This window comes from Hippopotamus amphibius, chromosome 8 (genome assembly GCF_030028045.1).
Source record: "Hippopotamus amphibius kiboko isolate mHipAmp2 chromosome 8, mHipAmp2.hap2, whole genome shotgun sequence".
NCBI lineage: Eukaryota > Metazoa > Chordata > Mammalia > Artiodactyla > Hippopotamidae > Hippopotamus > Hippopotamus amphibius.
The window spans coordinates 20,908,107-20,930,606 of record NC_080193.1 but is presented as its reverse complement, the minus strand read 5'-3'; the positions used below and the strand labels follow the sequence as shown (position 1 = coordinate 20,930,606).

The following is a 22,500-nucleotide window of genomic DNA, read 5'->3' as shown; positions in this document are numbered from 1 at the left end:
CCCGGGTGGGCGCCCCCTTCCTCCTGGGAGGACCGAGGTGAGCCGCACGCAAGTCCCTGGGACGGAAAGGAGTGCGGGGCCAGGAGCGGGTCTCGGCTGCGGAGGGAAGCCGACTGCAGACCTGGAGGCGCAAGGCCTCCTGCGCTTCTCACCGCCAGCCCGCCAGGGGGCGTCCTGCCCGCTTTGTCGATAAGGAAACAGGGGCAAGATAGGTGACAGACAAGGTCACGGTGTCTCTGAGGTGGCACAGGCAAAGTTGGACGCGAGGCAAAAGGACGATATTCCGAGCCCTCGGTTGCTATGCATCAAAGGGCATCAGGAGAGCAAATACCTAGCGGAGATTTCCAAGAAGGGGCAAGCTCCTTCTGGTCTACCAGGATCAGGGCAGAGGGAGTCCCAAGAATGGACACTGGCTACAGGATCAGAGGAGGAGGAGCCCAGCCCTTCGGCTACAATGCAGCCAAGCCAAAGCATAATAAAGCAAAATACCCACGTTTCAAAAATAGAGGTACATTTATTTTTCATTAGCAAAGGGAAGTTCAATACTGATAGGAAGATGCAAATTTGTCCTTTCCTGCATTTATAGATCTTTAACTTGTTCACTGTCGTTTCCCCTCACAGAATTGAGCCCATAGATTACTGGGCTGACCCTAAGAACCTAGCCTTCTTATTGGATTTTCCCATCAAGGAACACGTGGAATGTTCTAAGTATTTCTTAAAATTCTAAACCGAAGTTCAGCATCAATGGCCTGGCTGTTGGAAGATTATTACTCTGAACTGTCTTATTTTCATCATCTTGAATTAAGATTTCTTAATAACCTTGCTGGAGATATACCAGATTGGCATGCAAGCAAACCTAGCTTTAAATTCTTAATAAAGTTGTTTTTAAATGCAGACTGCAGAACAGTTGAAGTTATTTTTTATTTCTGGTTTTCCAGATTAATCGGACCCTAAAAGTGTCTGAATTCTTAATACGTCAACATAAGAGTTACCCATGCTATAGTCTACGTCTTATTAAGCTACTGCAGGATGAAAACTGAGGTCAGAATGTTGTTATAAAATGCCCATTCCAGAAATGAGGACAGAGTGGCATTCAGTGAAAGGGGCATCTCTTCAAAGTTCTCAAAGCCACAACGGACGGCCAGTCCACAGGCCCAGCGTGACCCCCATCCAATGCCCTTTGCACTCCTTCACTCAGCACCATCCCATCATCCCAAGGACCTTCTTCACCCAAGCAGGGCGAAGTCAAACTATTTTACTGAAGAAATCCCTTGGATTTTTATTTTAGGATGAACACCTGAATGAAAAACTGGAAGACTTGGCAGTCGTGACATTTCGCTTTAGGAAAATAAACAGGTACTTAGCATCACCCAGACGAACATTTTTTCCCTTAGATGTTTGTTGTCAAGGGAATGAAGTTATATCCTAAAAACTGTATACATAATGCTTCTGCCAAATAGCTTACAAACAAAACAGAGCAACTGCTCTGCTAACACGACACTGGAAACAGTAGCTTTATAAAGAAAGAAAATTTACCCTGGTGCCTAAAAGACACCATCAAACTGTAATTCTAGAGTGTTCTTTCACAAAAAATTAGGACTAACAATCTGTTTTTTATACCATTACATTCTACAAAACTACTACATAGGTTTCATTTGAAAAGTGACTCTTTACCCTCGGTTCTATGCCCTGATAGAGGCATTCACTGGAATTAAGAAGTGGCCCCCATGACAACTGCCAATGGGGACTGGAAAGAATTCTAGCCGATACTGTATGTCTCTTGTTTACTAGTCAGTGAACTGTGCCCTGAAATCACGGGTTTCCTAAGGCTGAATTAGTTACCGTCTTGGAGTAAAATAATAAAAATAAGAACTTGTGAGGGACAAGTTTGAAACCTGGAAGGCATTATTCAGATTTCATATTCACCCAACAGAAGTGTCCAAGATTATGCCTTTCTGGGGGATCTTCACATGGAAAGCAGTATCATTTTTAAGAGTTTCATCAGCTTTGTTTTATGTTTGATATTTTCATATGAGGGACAGCGTCTCATATGAGAGGAGTAGCATGGAATCTTTACTACCGTTAAAAAGGTTTATGTTGGAATCACAGTTATGTCATGATGTTCAGTTCATGCCTCTCAGCAAACAGGCCTTGAAGTTATCTGAAAAGATATGCTTCAGTTCAGGGCTACCGTGATCTTAGCTTGTAATGAAAACCCCAAACTGTGTAACCACCAGCCAGGGTGAAGGACACAAGCGGGCCTCTTCACGTGAGTTACTCAAAATGTTAAGAAAGCGAAAATACTGCAGATTTCTTTTTGAAAATAATTATCTAAAATCAATTACAGGAAAATATGAAAAATGAACACAATTTACAAGAATACAGGACAGATCAAAATGTTCAACACAACTGACTCAAAGGTCAAGTGAAAAGATGAATTTAAACTGAAGATTCTACATGAATGGCTTGGTAAGAATTGGTTTTCAACTAATCTAAATAGTTTTTCAAAATTTAACTCCAACTGCCTTTATCAGACGTTTATTTCAAATTAGTCTGAAAGTGAAACATTATAATTATACTGTTCTCAAGGACAGGTGCAACCTCTTTGTGGTAAAATATCTTAATTTATATTTTATTATAAAAATATACAAAATACTACTTTTTACCTTTCCTTCACTCAGTATAAACCCCTTTTGGTTCAGGAACATCAGCCAACCTGGTCCCTAAGTTCAAATGAAATCCATATTACATCTTCTGTAGTCACATTGGATTTTAAGGCTCATTACACAGTTCGTCTTCCCAAACATACAATTATCATAACTGGTTTTATGTAAGGATACCAGGATAAGAGTCTTTAAAAAAATATACAAGTGGGATAACCATTTGTTGTATTTTATCCCATTTTCTCCAATTATTAAAACAAGACAAAATTGTAGAAACGATTCTACTTATAATTCTAGATAGCATACAATAAAAAAAGTTTGCATACTTTTAACCAAGCAGAATAAATGTGAATCTTTTGATTATCCATCATTAAATTTTTTTAAAAGCTACTTAACTTCAGCTGCTGGAAAATATCATCTGACAACTTCAGGTGACAGAATAACTGTTTTGTTTTTGTTTTTTCTTAAATAAGGTGAAAAGGAATCAAGTATCTAAGACCATTTTCAATTAGCCACTCAAAATTGGCTTCTCTCCCCCAAGCCTATATTTTTAAAAATAACTTTAACATAACTTTTGGCATTAACTTCTATGTGCTCATCATAAAAACCGAAAGAAATTTACATATCTTAAATTGAGAAAGTTTACAAAATATTTAACATGTGAGGAAGAGGTATATCTTACAGAATTATTTGGCTATCTCATAAGGCAATTAATGAAGATGGAATTTCTCCTGTCGTTAACATAAGGAAATTCTACAACATGATAATTCTCTGTAAATCTGAAAGCTCGTTGGATACGGTAATATGATCATGCCATGTCGTCACTGAACTTCAAAGAAAGTAATCTGAATGAGAAAGGAACAAATTTGGTGCCTGCACCAACGTAGAATTTGTTCTGAAATTCAACCCTAAAAAAAAAACAAAAAAACATGTATTAATGAAAGATTCTGAATAACATTTGCTGCATTTCTTAAAACAACATTTATAAGTTTAAAAAGTTCCTGTGTTCCTGTGCTTCTAAAGTTGCTTCATTCCATACATGCTCTTGGCACAAATACTTTTACTCAGATAAAACACACATACACACAATGGCCCTCTGCTGGCTTCCTCGTGAAGGAAACACTGACACCCTCACGTCGTCTCCCACCCTATGGACACACGCACAAGTACTAGGAACCTCTCTCCTCAGCAACTGGATACATAGACAAGTAATCTGATATGCTGTAAAACATTAAGAAATATGGTTTACAATCAGATAAAGCAACCTGTCAGAAAGACCCAAAGTGAATCGTAAGTATGAAACACATGTAATTATTTAGCAAGCGTATTTTACGTGTCAGTGACAACAGCTCAGAAACAAAATCCAATTTTAACTCAGGGGGTCGGAATACAGATCCCAATACTGGGACGGGAAGAACTTGCCTAAATAATATACGTATACATATATATATTATTGGAACTGTTATACGTATATATATTAGGGAGGGGGGTGTTAGATTTTTTTTTTAAATAACAGTTCCAAAGCTAAACTCCAAACTCACCAGTGGAGGCGGATGGCGTGAAGAAATGCAGAAAGCCCTTCCATGATCAAAAGGATGAAAATTGTCAGAACTGCGAAGAGGGCGATGACGGGGAGCAGCAGCAGGACCCCGTAGGTCGTGTCGACTCGGAGGCCCACGCGCATCAGCATGGCCCACAGGACGTCAGACAGCTCTGCGGGGGAAGCATGTGGCGGACTCAACTTCTGTTCACCTTCAGTGAGTCACTTCAAATGGCTAGTTAGCCTGGGTTTCCTTCTGACAACTCTGAACTGTTATCCCTAAACTAAATACACACCCGTGTAAGACAGATGTAATCGGCTTCTCATGTAAAAGTTAACTGGCAACTTGATCATCTCAAACACGGAGGAAGACTTGACATTCAGAGAAATCAGAGGCCAGCCTGTCTGCCTGCTAATGAGAGATCCTGACCCAAATGAGGGTCCAGTTGGCTCTGTCCCAATGCAGCACTGGGCCAGGCAGCGGGAAGCTGGGCGTCAGTCCTGACTCGGCCACTAAGTGACTGGGTGGGTGACCCTGCGCCAGTACCGACCCTCACTGGGCGTCATTCTCCTCCTCTGTAAAGTGAAGATGACAGACCACAGCATCCCCTCCAGCCAGAGAATTCCAGGCTTGTGGCTATGCTTATGAAAATATCAATGTAACAGCAACCACCAAAAAAAAACCCCAAAACCCTCTACCATCTGGTAGTTTTCACAAGTACAGACAGTCCTTGCACAGTAGTGCAGGAGCAGAACAATGACCGTCCAAAGCACCCTTAATGGTCAATGGGAAAAATTACAATTGTTCTGGGACCTTTCAAAATTTTTGTCAAAACATTAAAATCTCTAGGGATTTCCCTCATGGTCCAGTGATGAAGAATCCACCTTCTAATGCAGAGGATGCAGGTTCAATCCCTGGTCAGAGAACTAAGATCCCATATGACGTGAGGCAACTAAGCCTGCGTGCTGCAACAAAGACCCAGCACCGCACCCCCACCCCCAAAAAAAACACATTAAAAACTCTCTTACTATTGATTATAAATGCATAGGGAAATGAAAAAAAGAGCAAATCTATTCTTAAAACATTAGAAACATTGAGTATTAAATTGTTGGGGGTTTTCAGTAAGAAGAACTTATCAAGGGTGGTTTGAACAGCATTCTTCTCATGTGACTTGGGCTTGCTGGGCACCTCGACACGGAGCGAGCATCTTCTCTAATACTCTGCACATTGTCCTATTCTTTTCTGAGTTTGGATCAGCTTCCATCCAACAAAAGTATGCTCTGCACCTTCATGTGTCCTAAAATACCTCCTAGAGTTCCTGTGGCGTCACTTCTGGGACATTTGCATCTTCTGTGCGTCACTAAGTTCCCTGGCTGCAAACTTAGCCTCTCGAACAGCACCAGTGTCACTGCTTCTATGTCAGCTCTTTCTCCTACACTCCAGTTACATTCCACCCGCATTTCACTTCCAGCACATCACTGTTTCTTTCTCTGCTGCACATTTTCTTCTTTGTTGGCCAATTCCCTTGGTTCAGTGATCCATTGTTAAATGCCACGTGGCTTTACCACTGGCCCACAAGGAGGCAACACCACCAGGCACTTTGCTGTCTGTGCATGAACTGGGCAGCAGGTGCACAGGGACCAGTCACAACAGAATCTGAAAGAAGTGATGTGGCTGGTCTCTGATCCAGATGCGCGCGTGCGTGTTATTTACATAATGACTTGTGGGGGGAAGGGCCAGCAGTGAAGCCTGTGCTTTGTAACCATACACACAGTTTTTACTGTAGTAACTGAAATTTCAACCGTGTTCTTGAGGGACTGGTGCAACTTAACAGAGGTAACTGAAATCTGTGCATTAACAGGACCTTGCAAAGGAGGGACTGCCTGCAATCAAAACTATTAATCAGCATTGTTGGAGGACTTGCTTGACATAACTAGACACTCTCACTTGGTAAGGCAGCGCTGAGTAAGATAACGGTAATAACAAAAACAGTAATGGCCAGAGCAGAGGGAGTGAAATGCCTGTGCCTTCAGCAGTGCTCGAAGCCCCTTGTGGCCCAGTGATTGTTTTCACGGCACCCCGAGACCAAAAGAAATGCCCAGGAGACCAGTGCAGTAAGTAGTCAAGTCCAAACAACTTAACAGTCCCTGTTCACACAGTATCTGAAAGACAGTGCCTCAAAATTTTTAAATGTCCCACGGTGCCCCCATGAGTTAACCGAGGCGCTATGGGGTACCTCGGCACAGAGTTTGGGAACTGCAGATCTAAGCCAAAAACTTACGTGCGTGAGCCAGACTGAGTGCCCAGAGCCTCAGGTACGAAGCGGTGTTGGAGATGCATCCCAGACAGTACTCGATGGAATGAATTACTTGGGTCATTAATATTTCTCCAAAATTAAACTGAGAGAGATGACACAACATGTGTTAGACTCCGTACATGACACGAATGCTTCCACAAGCTACAAGTCTGCTCCACTTTCAGGATTACAGTGAAAGGACTGGCTTCTGAGACACTGGTGAGGACTGCTGGAGTGTGAGGAACAGGGAACCTCGAGACCTGAGCTCTGCTCACCGCTCTGCCACTACCCAGCTCCCCGACCACAGAGCTCCGCCCCCCTCATCCCCAGGCCACGGTCCTGCATGTAAGCCGAGGGCACTGGACCAGAACTGTGATGCCACAGCCCCACAGCCCTCAGACAGCCCAACGAGGTGCTTGACCTACTCTTAGTAACTACAAAGCATCTAATGAAGAAATAGACATCTACCAACCACTCCATCAGGAGACTGTGAACGCATGTGCGTGTTAATAGATGAGAGCATCTTAATACAAGTCTGATGAGGGGAAATTACAAGAGAGTCCCTGATAGTGAAAAGGCCGTAGAAACTCGGCAAGGTGCCGCCCACATTCTTTCCAGCTCTGTTCTTTATTTTTTTATGATCTTAAAAAGTTAATTATTAATTGTCCCAAATAAAAACACTAAGTTACATAATAATTACAAAAGGTTGACTGTAAGAAATTTTGTTTAGTACTCATCAGATAGCCAAAAATGTTTCCAAGAAAATAAAGCAGACCAGAGTAGCCGACGTGCTCTGTTCTGCCTGCCAGGGCTGTGCTCCCCTTCTGTGGGAGGAACTACTTCTCCCAGGTAACCCTGTGTCCCACAGTTGTTACAGGCTGAACTGTGTTCCCCCAAAATTGAAGCCCTAATCCCCAACGTGACTGTGTTTGGAGATGGGGCCTTTAAGGAAGTAATTAAGGTTAAATGAAGTCATAAGGGTGGGGCCTGACCCAATATGACTGGTGTCCTTATAAGAAGAGGAAGAGACACCAAGAGATGCACTCACAGCAAGAAGGCTCATGTGGGGACACAGCAAGAAAGCGGCCATCCACAAGCCTGGGAGAGAGGCCCCAAGAGAAACCAACCCTGCCAACACCTTCACCTTGGACTTCCAGCCTCCAGAACCGTGAGAAATAAATTTCTGTAGTTGAAGCCCCCAGGCCTGTGGTGGTGGCAGCCCATGCAGACTACTATAGCAGTCACTGGTCCGGGGATGCCGAGTGACCCCAGCCAGGCCAATCACAGCACTTCCTTGGGACTTTTCCTCATGGTAACAAGCAGGTAAGAGTGCTTTTCTCTGATTGAATAAAATAAAGCCCAGCGCTCCCTGTGGCCATGGGTCCAACACCGCTGGGCTAACTGGCTTCAGAATATGAAGCAAACTTGCGAAGAGAAACCAACTCAGACTTGCTGGGATTGGAGATCCAGAGCCCACCCCCTGCCAGGCCCACTCCGTCCCATCCTGACACGGGCCAGCAGATTCCCCTTGAAGCCAGTGTAAATAGGGTCTCTTTCTTACAACTACGGGCAAGTTATGATGCAGACAAGAGCCTTCTGAAAGCAATGTTCATGGCACCTTAAGTCACTCAAAATCATAGACTGTAATATTAACACTATAAATCCCATTGTAAGACTGAGAATCACAAAATGTTAACCCCAAATCGTTATATTATGATAACTGTATGACCAAAACAGTATTTGGAAAGCTTTGAGTAACAGTTGTTTTGCTTTGGATTTTTTTTTAAGATGATTATTATCAATGAACTTATTTACAAAACGTAAAGAGTCACAGATACAGAAAACAAACGTGGTAACCAAGGGGGAAGGGGGGGAGATAAATTGGGAGATTGGGACTGACATACACACACTACTATATATAAAACAGACAACTAATAATGACCTACATGGAGCACAGGGAACTCTACTCAATACTCTGTAATGGCCTATATGGGAAAAGAATCTAAAAAAGAGTAGATATATGTATAACTGATTTACTTTGCTGTACGGCAGAAACTAATACAACATTGTAAATCAACTATACTCCAATAAAACTTAATTTAAAAAAAAGATGATTCTTAACACTCTCACAATGACGATCATCTCTGTGCAAGCCTGGCTCCTTACCTAACGTCACCAACAGTAACTGAAAAGGTTACCTCTTCACACGTCACTTCTCTACATCCATCTTCCATTTGGTTGTTTCCCTCTTCTATGTCTTGGCTTCCCAGCAAAGAGACTTCTTCCTCGCTATCTTTCCTTACAAGTGTGTAACCACTCTAAAAGCAACCCAAAGAACACAGAGTCAGTGTCTTTAAAATCACAAGGTCATGACGAAGTCAAAGTTAGAGCCCTTCGTTTCTCTTTAGGAATACGAAAGGAGTCCTTTAAAAGAAAATGAGCCTATCATACCCACTAGGATGGCTACTGTTAAAAAAAAAAAAAGAAAAGAAGTAAGTGTTGATTAGGGTATGGAGGAACTGGAACTCTTGTGCATTCCTGATGGGAATGTAAAATGGTGCAGCCACTATGGAACAGTTTGGTGGTTCCCCCAAAAATTAAGCAAAGAATTACCATTTCTGGGTATATACCCAAAAAAACTGGAAGCAAGGACTCCAACAGATGTTTATATACCCATGTTCTTAGTAGCATTACTCATAGTAGCTGAAAGGTGAAAACAACCCAAGTGCCCATTCAAGGATGAACTGATAAGCAAAATGTGGTCTATCCATATAATCGTATATTATTCAGCCTTAAAAAGGAAGGGGATTCTGGCACAAGCTACAACACGGATGAATCCTGAGGACATTATGCTAAGTGAAATAAGCCAGTCATAAAAGGAGAAACATTACACGATTCCACTTATATAAGGTTCCTAAAGTAGTCAAATTCATTGAGACAGAGAGTAGGAGGGTGGGTGCCAGGGGATGGGTCAAGGGGAAACGGGGAGTAACGGGTAAAAAGTCTCAGTTCGGGAAGATGAAAAAGTTCTGGAGACGGACGGTGGGGATGGCTACACAATGCGACTGTACGGAACGCCACTGCATGTGCCCCTAAAGACGGTTAAGACGGAAAATTGATGTCACGCGTGTTTTACCACAATTTTTAAAAAATAAAATGAGAAACTAGACACACAAGAAGATAGTCTGGAAAGAAACTCAACGAATGGTTAACACTGGTTATAACTGGGTAGGGGAACTTAAGGGCACTATTTTCTATACCTTTCACATTTCCTTTAATCTAGTTATGTTTTTTAAATTAAAAAAAAAAACAAAACTTAAAAAGCCAAGAGGCAAGAATAAGGAAGAAGAATGCTTTAGTTATGACAAGCCGTACTGAGGGATTTGGTTGAACCTCCTGATAGGTTTGTGGTTCATTACTGGGGGACCTGTTTCATGTGCCCGGACACGGCAGGATCTTTGCACCAAGCTTCTGAAGAACAGCCAACACCAACGTTCTCAATAAAGGAAGCTTTGGCTTTTAAATCAGAGCCTGGGGCCCCCTGGAAGGTGTTTTCTCTACAAAACCTTTCAACAACTACAAACAGACTTCACTCACCGGCTACAAGCATGTAACCAGACTCACACTTACCCTGCTGACCCCGAAGCAACTGCGCCCGTTGTGAAGCCACAACAAAAAGAGTGGTTTCCCCAAGAAGAGCACAGGGACAGACAATGCCGTGATGACCAGCAGCAGCCTCTGGACGTGCTCCTGTAGGTGCAGAAGGGGAGGAAGCTGGTTAAAACGCAAAGACGTGCTGACAGCGTCTTTGGTGCACTTACACTAGTGAAAATCAAGTCGAATGTCTCTTTATTTACTAACAAGGAACATAGAGTAAATGCAAGCTAAGTTATATTTGTCAGGGGGTCTTTTCCTTTTGTTTCCTAAACGCATCGCTGATGTGGGTGGCATCACAGACATGCACAGGTACAGAAAAGCCATTTTTGGAGGGGGCCAGGGTGCCATGGTCCAAGCGCCAGTTCTCTGGTGACCTGGCTTAGTCAGAGGTTGATTTTGCAGAAACTGGAAAAACGGATGGACGGACAGCCCTCAGGAGCCCTCCAGTAATACATTCTCTTCCCACCAGTTTTGACGGCTACGAGGGGCAGCATGTTTGGCTCATACAGTCTGACCTGAGCCCCCAAGACAGCACTCAGAGCCGGACGGCACCCCCTGGTGATAACACACAGAGAAACAGAAAACCCCTCTGTGCCTGAAGGCCTGTGGGAAGCACCTTGAATCACTCTACTGAGCGAAACCAAAAGGCTGGCAGGAGGGCTTCCTTTGAGTTCCTAAGAGTGGAAAAAGCTACCGCTCACCTGTCCTGGGTAAAGACCACTGGTGGCACTAGCCGGGAATAAACACATGTTAATGAATTCAATCAGAATGCTGGGAGCAACTCTGGAGGTTTCTGCTGAATAAACCAGCCACTTATAGACAATCATAAATAGAAGGTATCCAAAGAGGCAGAGCATGAAGAGAAGCTCTGGGATGGAAACCAGATAAATGTTGAACTTCTTCCTGAAATGCCTGGGGGGGGGAGAAAAGGAATCAATCAATCTATAAACAAGATTAGACTAAGATAAAAAGTAAAGAGTAAATTAATCTCAAATTCTCTGTGACAAAGCCTATCTCAGCCTAACATCATCTGTCTTATGATTCAGATATAACCACAAAGAAAAGAGATGTGAGGACAGTAGAGATGACTAGTGTTTCACTATCAGATCCAGTTAGAGAAAAAAGATCTCATCTCCTACTCGTGATATACCAGCTCTAAGAAACAAACACAAGTTTTCTGACTTACAAAATGAAAAGACTATGGCAAAAATCACCTCTGGAAATGAATATGAGTGTACACGCTGCACGTCTCCCTCACGTGAACATAAACTCTGTGAGGGGGTAAACTTTTTTCTGTCCTCCTCACTGTTCAATCCCTGGGGCCTAGAATAGCACTAGGCGCGTTCTATGTGCTCAACAAATATTTGCTGAATCAATGAAATCAGTGAAGCTGCCAAAAAACTTATCATCAAAACAGAATCATATTAATACAACAAACCACCATACTGGCTGCCTTTACGATCGATGTAGTCTATCATCAAGAAGCAAAATATAAGAAATACCAAAAACTTGGCTCATGAATATTGGTTAAAAAAAAAATCTGTACTTACAAGTGGTTAAATATTCCCAGAATGACTCCAAAAGTCATGTGAATAATTCCTAAAATCACAGACATTTTCATTTTGAAAGAGTTTAGAAAAGTGAGACGATTCGTGGCCAAGTTCCAAATCTAAAGACAAAAAACAAACCCAAAATAAGAAATCTTTAACTTTCTTCAATTGCCTTAGGAGAAAAGTGCTGTTTCTTAAGGAAAGTGTTGTAAAGTTTTCTGAAGTTTCCAATTATATTAAGACTTAAAGCAACAACATTAAATTATACCAATTATGTTTAGAGACTAGAATGAACGATTAGGAGAGAGCTACCTTGGAGAGCTCAGGTTAGGGAATGCCACACTTTTCTCACTGAGTTTTTTTCAATACTGTTATCACATCCCTCCAGACCAATTTTGAAGTAGTTTCTAAGCTCTTCTTTTAAGGCTGAGATTCCTCAGGAAGAGCCCTGAGTCTCTAGGGAAACGCTGTCTGGGTCTCCTTAAGCAGCAGCCTGCCGAGTCCCGAGGCGGGCAGGCAGGGGCAACCCCGGCCCTGGAGCCACTGTTTCACTTTCCTTCTCCCCACATTTCCCCTTTCAAACAACCATCTCAATAAGCACCGTGATAAGCTTAAGCTCCATTTCAGTTCTAAAATTGCACACTATTTCATTCTACGTCAAAGGTTAAAAAAAAAAACAACTCACGTGTACAAAGAAGAAAAGGAAGAAAGGACACCTATTTCATGGCTCTGGAAGCACCACTTTTCACTAGAGTAAAACAAGTCAGGACGCAGGACAGATTGTAGCCCCAGATCCCTGTGGACTTGTGTTCGGACACTGACCCTAACTTCCCAGACAGACCGCCAGTTTCACCTGTACACCAGCCTGACTTGTCAGCTTCTGGCGTCCAGAAAGAAACCCCCAGACCACCCCCCACTCGTGCACGGCCCCCTGAACCGTGCTGAACAGTCTGAGAAACCACTGTGACAGTTAAAACTAGGTGGCACTGAGAATCCCCTGGGGCCCAGTGGTTAGGACTCCGCACTTCCACTGCTGGGGGCCTGGGTTTGATCCCTAGTCAGTGAACTAAGACCCCAGAAACCATGCAGTGCAGCCAAAAATTTTTTTTTTATTTTTTTAAATTAAAACCTTAGGTGGCACCACTGAGGAACCCGAGATAATGGGGGGGGAGGGGGGCGGGTACACTCACAGGATCGATGCCCAGAGGATAAGGGCCTCGGAACACCCCGGGAACACTGGGATCCAACTGCAAAAGCCTGTTGTGCCTGACGACACTGTCACTGTAAGAAAAAGCAGAGTGAGGGCCTCCTGCGAGGGGCAAGGGGCCTCGGAGGAACAGCCCTGCACCAGCAGGCCACTCACTTCCACAGCACCATCTTCTGCTGCTCTGCTGCGCTGTGACTGGAGCTGTACATGGCGGACACGTTCCACCGAGAGCCAAAGAGGTTGACCGACTTGGAGAAGCAGTCGTTGTAGATGAGGCCTGTGTACACGGAGAACAGCCCCATCAGCAGGAGGATGTAGCGACCGTTGAAAAACATCCACGTGATCTGTGGGGAGTGAAGCGTGGTGAGCAGATGGGATGACAAGGAAAACAAGCCGATGTGACTGAGCTCGCCTGGTCACGCTCTTAACCGCTCCTCTCAGGGCTGCTCAAAAGCCAGCTCACGGCACGGATGTCCCCGTCACACCCGGAGGAAGACCCTCCCCACTTACATCTCGGTCAAGTGGGTTACCGTTATCACCCGACACTGAACATTTTTCAATGTCTCTTTTTCTAGTTAAACGGAAGAGAATCACTACTAATCTGCCCAACCAGATATGATGAGCCCAAGTGTTTGTGTTTTTACCTCTTGTGACTGATTTAGTCTGGGATGATCTTCATTTAACACCAACAGGAGGGCAAATAAGAACATCACAAAGCCATGTCCAAGGTCTCCAAACATCACAGCAAATAAAAAGGGGAAAGTGGTGATGGTGAAGAGAGCTGCAGGAGAAGCAGGAGATTTCTGATTGGCAGCAAAGGCAGAAAATTCCAATTAATTCAAACTCGATCACATATAACGATCTTGACTTTCTCCCAAATCCTCAGGAGAGAGCTGACGGGTTAAAATCAACACTTTATTCTAAGGGAGAAAACAGTTAATAGTGAGCCTATTTTTCCAAATATCTATTACACTCTTACATGGAAAAAGTAGGGGCAGTGATGTATAACACACACACAATACAAGGATGGGCAAATTCAGGCTTCCGACCTGGGTTCACTTCGCGGTAGCTCCCGACCCCGTAGGCATCCACGATGTTCTGAAAGCCCTCGGTGAATTTGTTGGTGCGGATTAGAGTCGGGGGTGTTTCTTTTGTTGGGATTGTGTTCATGAATGAGGGGATTGTAGCAGCGCTCTCTCTCTTTCACGGGAAGAAAAGAGAGAGAGAAAAAAAATTACCACCCAAGAGCTCTTTCCACAAATCTTGGTTCCCTGCCATGGCAAGGCCCTGGGCACGGCTACATGGGGAAGTACTGATCACTTCCCGAGAGGGTCAAGTACAGCAGGAGGGACGGGGGAACTGAGGAAGGCTTGGGTTGCGGGGAGAGGGGTGCGCGCGGGGGGACAAGGTCTTGCAGAGGGAACAGTGAGGCAACGCTGAAGGATGGGAAGCCGACAGGGACAGGTTTGACAAGAATAAACCAAAATGTTGCCATATTAATGTCAACATTTTGGTTTATTCTTCTCTATGCTTTGGTTTTATTAGGTAATAGCATAGCTGCCTCTAAATTCCTCTTGGACGTTTTTAAGAAAGAAACAACTAAAGTCCGGTTTTATGTTGGTGACCCTGGGACTGCTTACATATACTCACACGCACAATACAAGAGTATTAGTCATGTCTCTCAAAACCAATGTTACCTCTATAAATAAGAATCACCTAAATCTTTAAAACAGATAAATAAAATAGATGTCCCATACTCTGAAATAACTAATTATATTTATGCCATCACTACATTTTGGGCCATCACAGAATACGTAACGAGACAAGGTGATTAACCAAAAACCACATCTGAAAACTTGTTTCCTTACTGTCAATTGAAGTATGTAAACCTGCTATTTTCAGTAAAGAACTAAATTTTGATACAGAAAAAAACTCTCACAGGAACATGGGAGAGTGACCCCACAGCCCTGGAGTAGAAAGAACCTATTATTCAAAACTCGGAGGCCATGAGAGCAGAGATGGATGGGTTCAACTATATTTGACCAAAAACTTCTGTGAGACCAAAGCAAACAAACAGCAAGAAACACCAAAAGACAAGTGACACACTGGGGAGAATATCTGTTCTCGTATCACAGACAACGGGCCAAGGAAACCAGTAAGAAAACAACCAACAACCCAATAGAAAACGGGCAAAGCATATGAGCAGAGAGTTCACCAAAAAAGTGAAAATTCAAAGGCTCTTCTTACACATACAAAAAGATACTCAACCTCACTCAAAATAAGAGAAATGCAACAATTGACAACATCTGGTAAAATGACCCAGCAATTCTATGCTGGGAATTCACCCGGAGATAGATCTGTGTACATCTGAACCGTCAGAGGTCGAGTGTTGGTCACTGTGCTGGTATTCATGAAGCTGGAAACCACCTAAACGAGCAGGGAACTAGTTCAATAAGCCATGGTACATCCACTCAGCGGGATATTAAATAGCCATGAAAAACAGGGAAGTTCTCTTAAGAGAAAAGAACAGTATGAATAGCACACAATCTTTTGTGAAGGAAGGGAATTCTTTCCTTCTGTGTATTCCTATCTGCTTATCTATGATTAAGAAACTGAAAGACATAATAGAACTCACGGAAGCATTGTCTTTGAGCAGGGGAACTGGACAAATGAGGTCATGGATAAGAGCAGCCACTTCACTGGGTCTTTAATATTTTTTTAATATATTTTTGACTTTTAAACCATGTGACTGAACTCCTTACTCAAAAGATCAAATTAAAAATGCCTGTGCAAATCACTCTGCTGCACATCTGAAACATTATAAATCAGCTACACTGTCGTTAAAAAGAAAAAAAAAAAATGCAGGGACTTCCCTGATGGTCCAGTGGTTAAAAATCCACCTTCCAATGAAGGAAACATGGGTCTGATCCCTGGTCAGGCAACTAAGCCTGAGCGCCACAACTGCTGAGCCCACACCCCCAAAACTAGAGAGAAGCCCATGCACAAGGAAGATCTCGTGTGCCGCAACAAAGACCTGACACAGCCAAATCAATAAATAAATAAAAATAAGTATTTAAAAAAAAATGCATGTGCACACAGAGCCTCAAGTGACCGACTCTGTAATTTCAGTTCAAATGAGTGAACACGGTGTCCTCTCCTCCTCTATCTCATTTCCCGCAGGGGAGGGCCGGCAGGGAGGGGAGGGCGGCCTCACCGAGCCTTCCTCCAGCGCACGGCGCAGCTCGTGCAGATCAGCCTCCGGACACCAGACCTCGGCGATGAGGCACTTGTTGGTCACGTCAAAGCTGCACATGTTCAGCATGTGGTAAATGGCCTTCATCTTCTTCACCTGGATGACGCGGCTGTAGACGGACTCGGCGGCTTTACATAGCACTTGCCTTAAATAGTCCTCGGTTTTGTGAAGCACCTGGGTGAGGACAAACGTGGGCTTTCAGCAGTGTCCACCAGGCACCTGACCTCCTCTAGGGACTTTCTCCTCGGTGACTGGGGGCAGGGAGGAATTCCAGGCACCTGCCTCTCTGGGGACAGGTAAGGAAGTTCAAGAAGTTCAGTCCTTCTCCTCCAGGCCCTGGAGCTGCCTCTCCAGGACAAGACCCCAGGGCACAGGAGATGGTTACCAGTCGTGGTCCCTGTGGCAGCATGATGGCCTGGCTGGGCCCCTGGTTCTCACCCATTCCCGGCCTCAGCCTAGCTCCCTGTCAACCCCGGGAGCCACCAACTCCTGTCCCACCCCATCCTGCCAAGAAATCTCCTTTCGCTCAAGTGGGTCAGAGTCCGCTTTTTGACACCGAGAGGCTTCACTGACCTAAGCAGAAATGTGAATTAAAACAGTGCAGGTAAAAGTATAGCCAGCACTTTAAATGGGGCTCGCCTGTCCTCTTTGATGAAGAATTACGCTCCGACAGTTCAAAGATGACCAGACTCTTTTCTAAAGCCCCATCATTTAGAAACCATCTAGCTTTCTAACAGGCTGCTAAAATAAAATTCCCATGAAGAGGAAGGAGGTGACATTCCAATCTCCCTAAAACACCTTGATTTGTCCACGACCCAAATGTTCCACATTAAAAAAAAAAAAAAAAAAGGAGTAAATGGACTTGTAAATGTTTTACAAACCCTCAGATAAGGAGGCAAGTTTCTGGGGCACTTACAGTATACAGATCCTGAATCCGGGTGTTCAGTCCCTCCTGGATCTCTCTGCGCTCCTCGGCGGTATTCGGGTAGGGGTAAACGTGGCAGTGGTAACTAGAAAACAGGATTCCACACGGCGCCATGGCCGTCAGAACTGCAGGATGCCATGTTGAAAACTAGAGCTAAAGTCAGCCCACCACCTGGGCATATTTCCTTCCAAACCAGAATAAAAGCCCCTCTGGGAGAAAAAGGTGCCGTCACAGGCACCCGACCATGGTAAGGACTTACACACGGACACTCAACAAATTTCTACTGAATTCCACAGAGTTAGCGAACTCTGTCTTGACTCCAAATTCCATCCCTGCCCTTGATGATTCTCAAAAGCTCGTTCCCAGTTCCAACTTTCTGAAATTCACCACCACCCTTGGACTGGGAATCATTAAACTAGTGTAAAACAGAAATCAAAGACAAAGAACATACAACAATAATTACCTTTAAAAAAAGAAAATCAGGGGAGAAAAAAAGCTTTGGATTCCTACAACTGCCTTTGACGTGTGCTGCGGTAAAACATCCTCTGGGGCCATGTGACACCAGGACGAACTGGGGAGGTAGAGCCACGCCTCCCAAGCTGCAGTGACTCCCATGCTGCCTTGGTGTTTGAATGCCATGCTTTACATTTCTCTTTAAGCTCTGACTATTAAAATTACATTCTTACTCTAGCCTTATCCTAAGCAACGATATCTGTGTGTGCTGGTTACAGTTTTTCTAATCTACATAAAAATAAATATGTATCTATTAAAGTAAGAACAGGCCTGCCCATGTAACACCTAGAATTACTTTCCATACCACTAGTAACTGAGTACCAAACTCTGGTGCACACTAATGCAAAGGAAATATCCAAGCTCTACCCTTACTCACCCCAGCAAGAAGCAAGGCCAGATAAAACTTCCCGGAGTATAAAAAAACAAAAGGCCATTCTTTTGAGTTTTTGTGTGGCTTTGCTTATTTTCCCATTGGTGCCAAGACTAGGTCACATGCCCACTCTTGCTGTAACACTGCTCCGTGTTTACCAAAGGCATATACAGTACAGGAGTCTTTCACTTGTACCATCCCATCTGGCAGGCAGGCCCCTCCGAGCCCACCCTCTCCACCACCCACCAGGCCCCCTTCCCCAGGGCACAAAGAAGGTAACCACGGAGGGCTGGGCACAGGATGAGCCCTACACTCCACAAGGACAGATAAATCTACGTGTAGCTAAAAACAACAGAAAGGCACCAAATATTAAAACTGGATTCCTGGGACTTCCCTGTTGGCACAGTGGTTAAGAATCCACCTGCCAATGCAGGGGACACGGGTTCCATCCCTGGTCCAGGAGGATCCCACATGCCACGGAGCAACTAAGCCCATGCACCCACAACTACTGAGCCTGTGTGCTGCAATTACTGAAGCCTGCATGCCTAGAGCCCATGCTCCACAACAAGAGAAGCCACTGCAATGAAAAGCCCACGCACCCCAAGAAAGAGTAGCCCCCACTTGCCACAACTAGAGAAAGCCCCCATGCGCAGCCATGACCCAATGCAGTCAATAAATAAATAAATAAATAAATAAATAAATAAATAAATAAATAAATAAAAACTAGCAAAGATGACTTTTATAACAAAGATATTATAAAAAACAAAAACAAAAAAACTGGATTCCTTCCCCAGTTGATCCTCAGCCTTCATTCCCAAGGAAAAAAATCAAATCTGGGAATGTTTCTAACACGGTGTCTACTTTTAAGTATTACACTGGCAAGAGAGATGACAAATTAAATGTTTTAAAATGTGGTATTACAGCAAAGAAATCATGTAACAAAACTCAGCAGCCTTTGCAACCACTCTATTTCTCTTCAGAGAGATATTTAAGGAAAACTAGAGATTACTGAGGAGAAAGAAATAAATGAAAGAAAATGTTTCTTTTTCTTACCAATCACATATCTTCTTAACCTTCTGGCCAATCTGCTCTCCCCAAAAGGATATCAAAAACACATACCACTTTATGACTTCTCCCTACAGAGAATAAAGATGACTGTTACTTCTGCGGGTAGCACTTCGGAAACTCAAGCAGCTCACACTCAATCAAAGGTAGCTCGTTTGTTCGTTCATTCATTCATTCCACAAACACTATCCATCCTCATCATCTGCAGATTCCGTAACTGCAAATTCACCCCAGAAATTGCTCAGAACCCCAAAATCAATACTCACTGCATTTATTCACTCATGTGCAGACACACAGAACGACAAAAATTTTGAGTCACCCAACGTGCATATTCCAGCTGAGGTCAAACAAGGTGACCCTCTGCCCTCTTGTTTCAGCTCATACTGTAAACAAGTGTCCTTTTTTTGGTCTATTTAATGCCACGTTTTTCACAGTTTTGTGCTCTTTGATGGTGATTTCACTGCTCAAAATGGTCCTCAGTACCCTCTAGCGTTCCTAAGTGCAAGAAGGCTGTGACGTGCCTTTACGTGAGTCCCCTAAGCTTTGTTCAGGCATGCGTGATAGTGTGGCTGGCAGCAAGTTCATTGTTAATGAAGCAACAGTATATACTAAGTACAGTATCTTTAAATAGAAACACATACAAAACAAGGTAATGTATTTATTGATGGGTTGACAAAATCACTGTGACCAGAAGCTCACAGGAACCTAATCCTGCGCTTCCCCAGGAGCAATGGTTCAGTTCTCATGGAGACTGTACAACGTAACTACTACAAATAATGAGAACTGACTGTATTGACAAATATTCTACAAATATAACCTAATAGGTTTTTAGCCAATTTGCCAGGCACTGTTCCCAGTACTAGGAATACAGCAATGAACAAAACAGACAAAAATCCCTCATCTGGGAGGGAAGGGAAGCTTATATCAAGTTGGCAGCGAGAGACACAAAGAAAGAACACAATATGCTAAATGAAGATAAAGGCGTTAAAGAAAATACAGCTGGCGGGGGTGGGGGGGGTGACAGGCAGAAAGGGGCTGGGGGTTTAGAGCTTCCATCGGGCCATGTGGAAAGGCCTCCCTGAGAAGGGGACACCTCCCTGAGAAGGAGCCCAGAGGAGTGAAGGGGAGACGGAGTGAGCCACGTGGACCCTGGGCCAAGAGCCCCCTGAGCCCAGGGAAAAGCTCGTGCAGAGGCAAGATGAGGGGAAGCGAGAAGGCCAGCCCGGCTGAAGAGAAATGGCCTGAGGGGTGACAAGATGGGACAATGTGAGGCAGGAAGCCATGGGTGCGTTTGGGGGTAGGGGCAGGTGCGGGATGAGACGCTCTGACTCGTTTTACAGGGATCATTCTGGATGCTGGGAGGATAAGAGCTGAGTTTCCACTTACTGAGATGGGTGAGCATGGATGGGCAGGTCTGGGGGGAAGACTGGAGTTCAGTTTTAGGCATCAAGTGGAAACGTCTTCCAGAAACTTCAAAGATATGGAGGAGCCAGTTAAATAGAAGTCTGATATTCGGGGAGGAGGTCCAAGCCAGATGTATACATTTGGGGGTTGGTATTTAAAGCCATGAAGTTACACAGAATCCCTAAGGGCACAGAGGAGAGAGGCATTCCAAGAATTGAGCCCTGGGGCAGAGGGAATGGGGAACAGGTTGGGCAGCTTCAGGCAAAGCAGAGGCACTTGGGTCCTGAAGGCAAGGACGCACGGCAGCTGGGGAAGGGGGAGATCGGGGAAGTGGCGGGTGGAGCTGGCTGGTGTGGTTGGGAGACTGGTTATACTGAATAAATAAATTACACATTTCATGAACTATATTGAGGATAAAGGAAGACAGATTTCTCACTGTCAGAAGAGAGTGAAAAACAGAAAACGAGATGTCTAGAATTGTAGGTTATCATCTGAACAAGTGGTTTTATAATAAATGCGCACAGGCAGCTACAGAAGGGGTTACAGCTGTGTGTGTGTGTGTGCGCGCGCGCGCGTGCGTGTCCATGTTGTGTCCGCTAAAAAGGGCTCAAAAGCAATGACACTCCAGCATACGGCAAGAACTCCAACACCCAGATCCTGGTTTCTGAGTTCCACCCCCTACTAAAAGGAACCAGGGGTCCTTGAAGGAATGGAGGACCCAGGCAGAGGCAGGGGTCATCCTGTGGTGCCAGGACGTAAGGGACGGCTCGGTGAACGCTCCAGATGTGCCAACGGTCAGAGGAACGTGCACAAGGGGCTCCCAGTGGCCAAGGCAGGGACAATTTGAGCATCAAAATACAAAGGACCATGAGAGATTACAAGTTATTAAATAAATAGGAATGCCTGAGTGCATGGATGACTGAGCGAGGGACAGAGAGGGCAGGGAAAGCACTGTCTTCCGCAGGGTGGTAACAAGTCCAGAGGAAGGATGGGAACAGAGCCACCCCCCCACCCCGCCCCCGCAACCTCCACAGACGCGGCAGGTTCAAGAGAGTCGTCATGGAGGCTGAGGCTCGTGGGCAGAGGTTTGGTGAGGAACAAGGCCCCAGAACAAGCTCGGAATACCTCCTCACCAACTAGTAATCAATGAAATAGGGAAAATTGGTGACATGAAAGTGGAGAAAGCTGGACGACGCCGACATGACCAGGCCGACGTTACATGCCTCCTGTAGGAGGTGCCGAGAGGACCAGAGCATCGACTCCATGGTGTTCCCACCAGCAACGTCTGAGCCAAGCCTGGTCACCACGAAGCACTCAGTGGACCCGGAGGGAGGGTCATCCCGCAGACGGTGATGTCCAGAATGCAAAGCACAGTCCCAGGCAGGGACCAGAAAGGAAACAAGGCGAACTCTGGGGAATCTGAGCAGCATGTTTGTAGTGGACCAAAGTGTTGCATCTGTGTTGATTTTTCTCATTTGGAGGGTGGTATGGTGGTTATGTAAAGTAGCGCCCTTGTGAGGGGGCAACACACACACGTCCACAGCTTCCTCTCAGAAGGTCTGGACGGAGCCTAATGAAAATGGGGACAGATATGCAGAAAGAGTGGGCGGAGTAAATCTGGCAAAAGGTTAATAATTGGGGAATCTGGGTGAGGATATGAGATGTCTTTGTTCTCTCCTGGCAATGTTTCTGTAAACTGAATTTCAAAATAAATTACTGAAGAAACTATACTGGGGGGATGAAAGAAATGGCATTTATAGTGAATTTGATTTTGAAGATTCCGTAACAATCGTAAAAAGAGCACTGTGTCAGGGAACACAACCACTGAAGACAAGACATGGGACAGGGATGTATGCAGCACCAAGATACAGATCTCAAAACCACATGGGGCTTCCCTGGGGGCGCAGTGGCTAAGAATCCACCTGCCAATGCAGGGGACACGGGTCCACTCCCTGGTGCTGGAAGATCCCACATGCCGCAGATCAACTAAGCCCGTGCACCACAACTACTGAGCCTGCGCTCTAGAGCCTGTGAGCCACAACTACCGAACCTACGC

The 22,500-nt window shown here is 44.6% G+C and overlaps 1 protein-coding gene across 1 annotated transcript in view; it reads right to left on the bottom strand.

Annotated features, from left to right (window-relative positions):
* Positions 1-496: 496 nt before the first annotated feature.
* The window catches only part of ATP6V0A2 (ATPase H+ transporting V0 subunit a2), a 36,361-nt gene continuing 14,357 nt past the window's right edge, over positions 497-22,500 (bottom strand). The window contains exons 7-20 of the mRNA XM_057744255.1: positions 19,029-19,111; positions 17,084-17,177; positions 16,129-16,341; positions 13,964-14,114; positions 13,559-13,695; positions 13,071-13,258; positions 12,898-12,988; positions 11,708-11,826; positions 10,859-11,069; positions 10,131-10,250; positions 8,699-8,818; positions 6,486-6,603; positions 4,205-4,376; positions 497-3,571 (exon numbers count right to left, since the gene is read on the bottom strand). Coding sequence (XP_057600238.1) covers positions 3,472-3,571; positions 4,205-4,376; positions 6,486-6,603; positions 8,699-8,818; positions 10,131-10,250; positions 10,859-11,069; positions 11,708-11,826; positions 12,898-12,988; positions 13,071-13,258; positions 13,559-13,695; positions 13,964-14,114; positions 16,129-16,341; positions 17,084-17,177; positions 19,029-19,111 — 1,917 coding nt within the window. The 3' untranslated portion in view covers positions 497-3,471. The remainder of the gene's footprint in view (positions 3,572-4,204; positions 4,377-6,485; positions 6,604-8,698; positions 8,819-10,130; positions 10,251-10,858; positions 11,070-11,707; positions 11,827-12,897; positions 12,989-13,070; positions 13,259-13,558; positions 13,696-13,963; positions 14,115-16,128; positions 16,342-17,083; positions 17,178-19,028; positions 19,112-22,500) is intronic.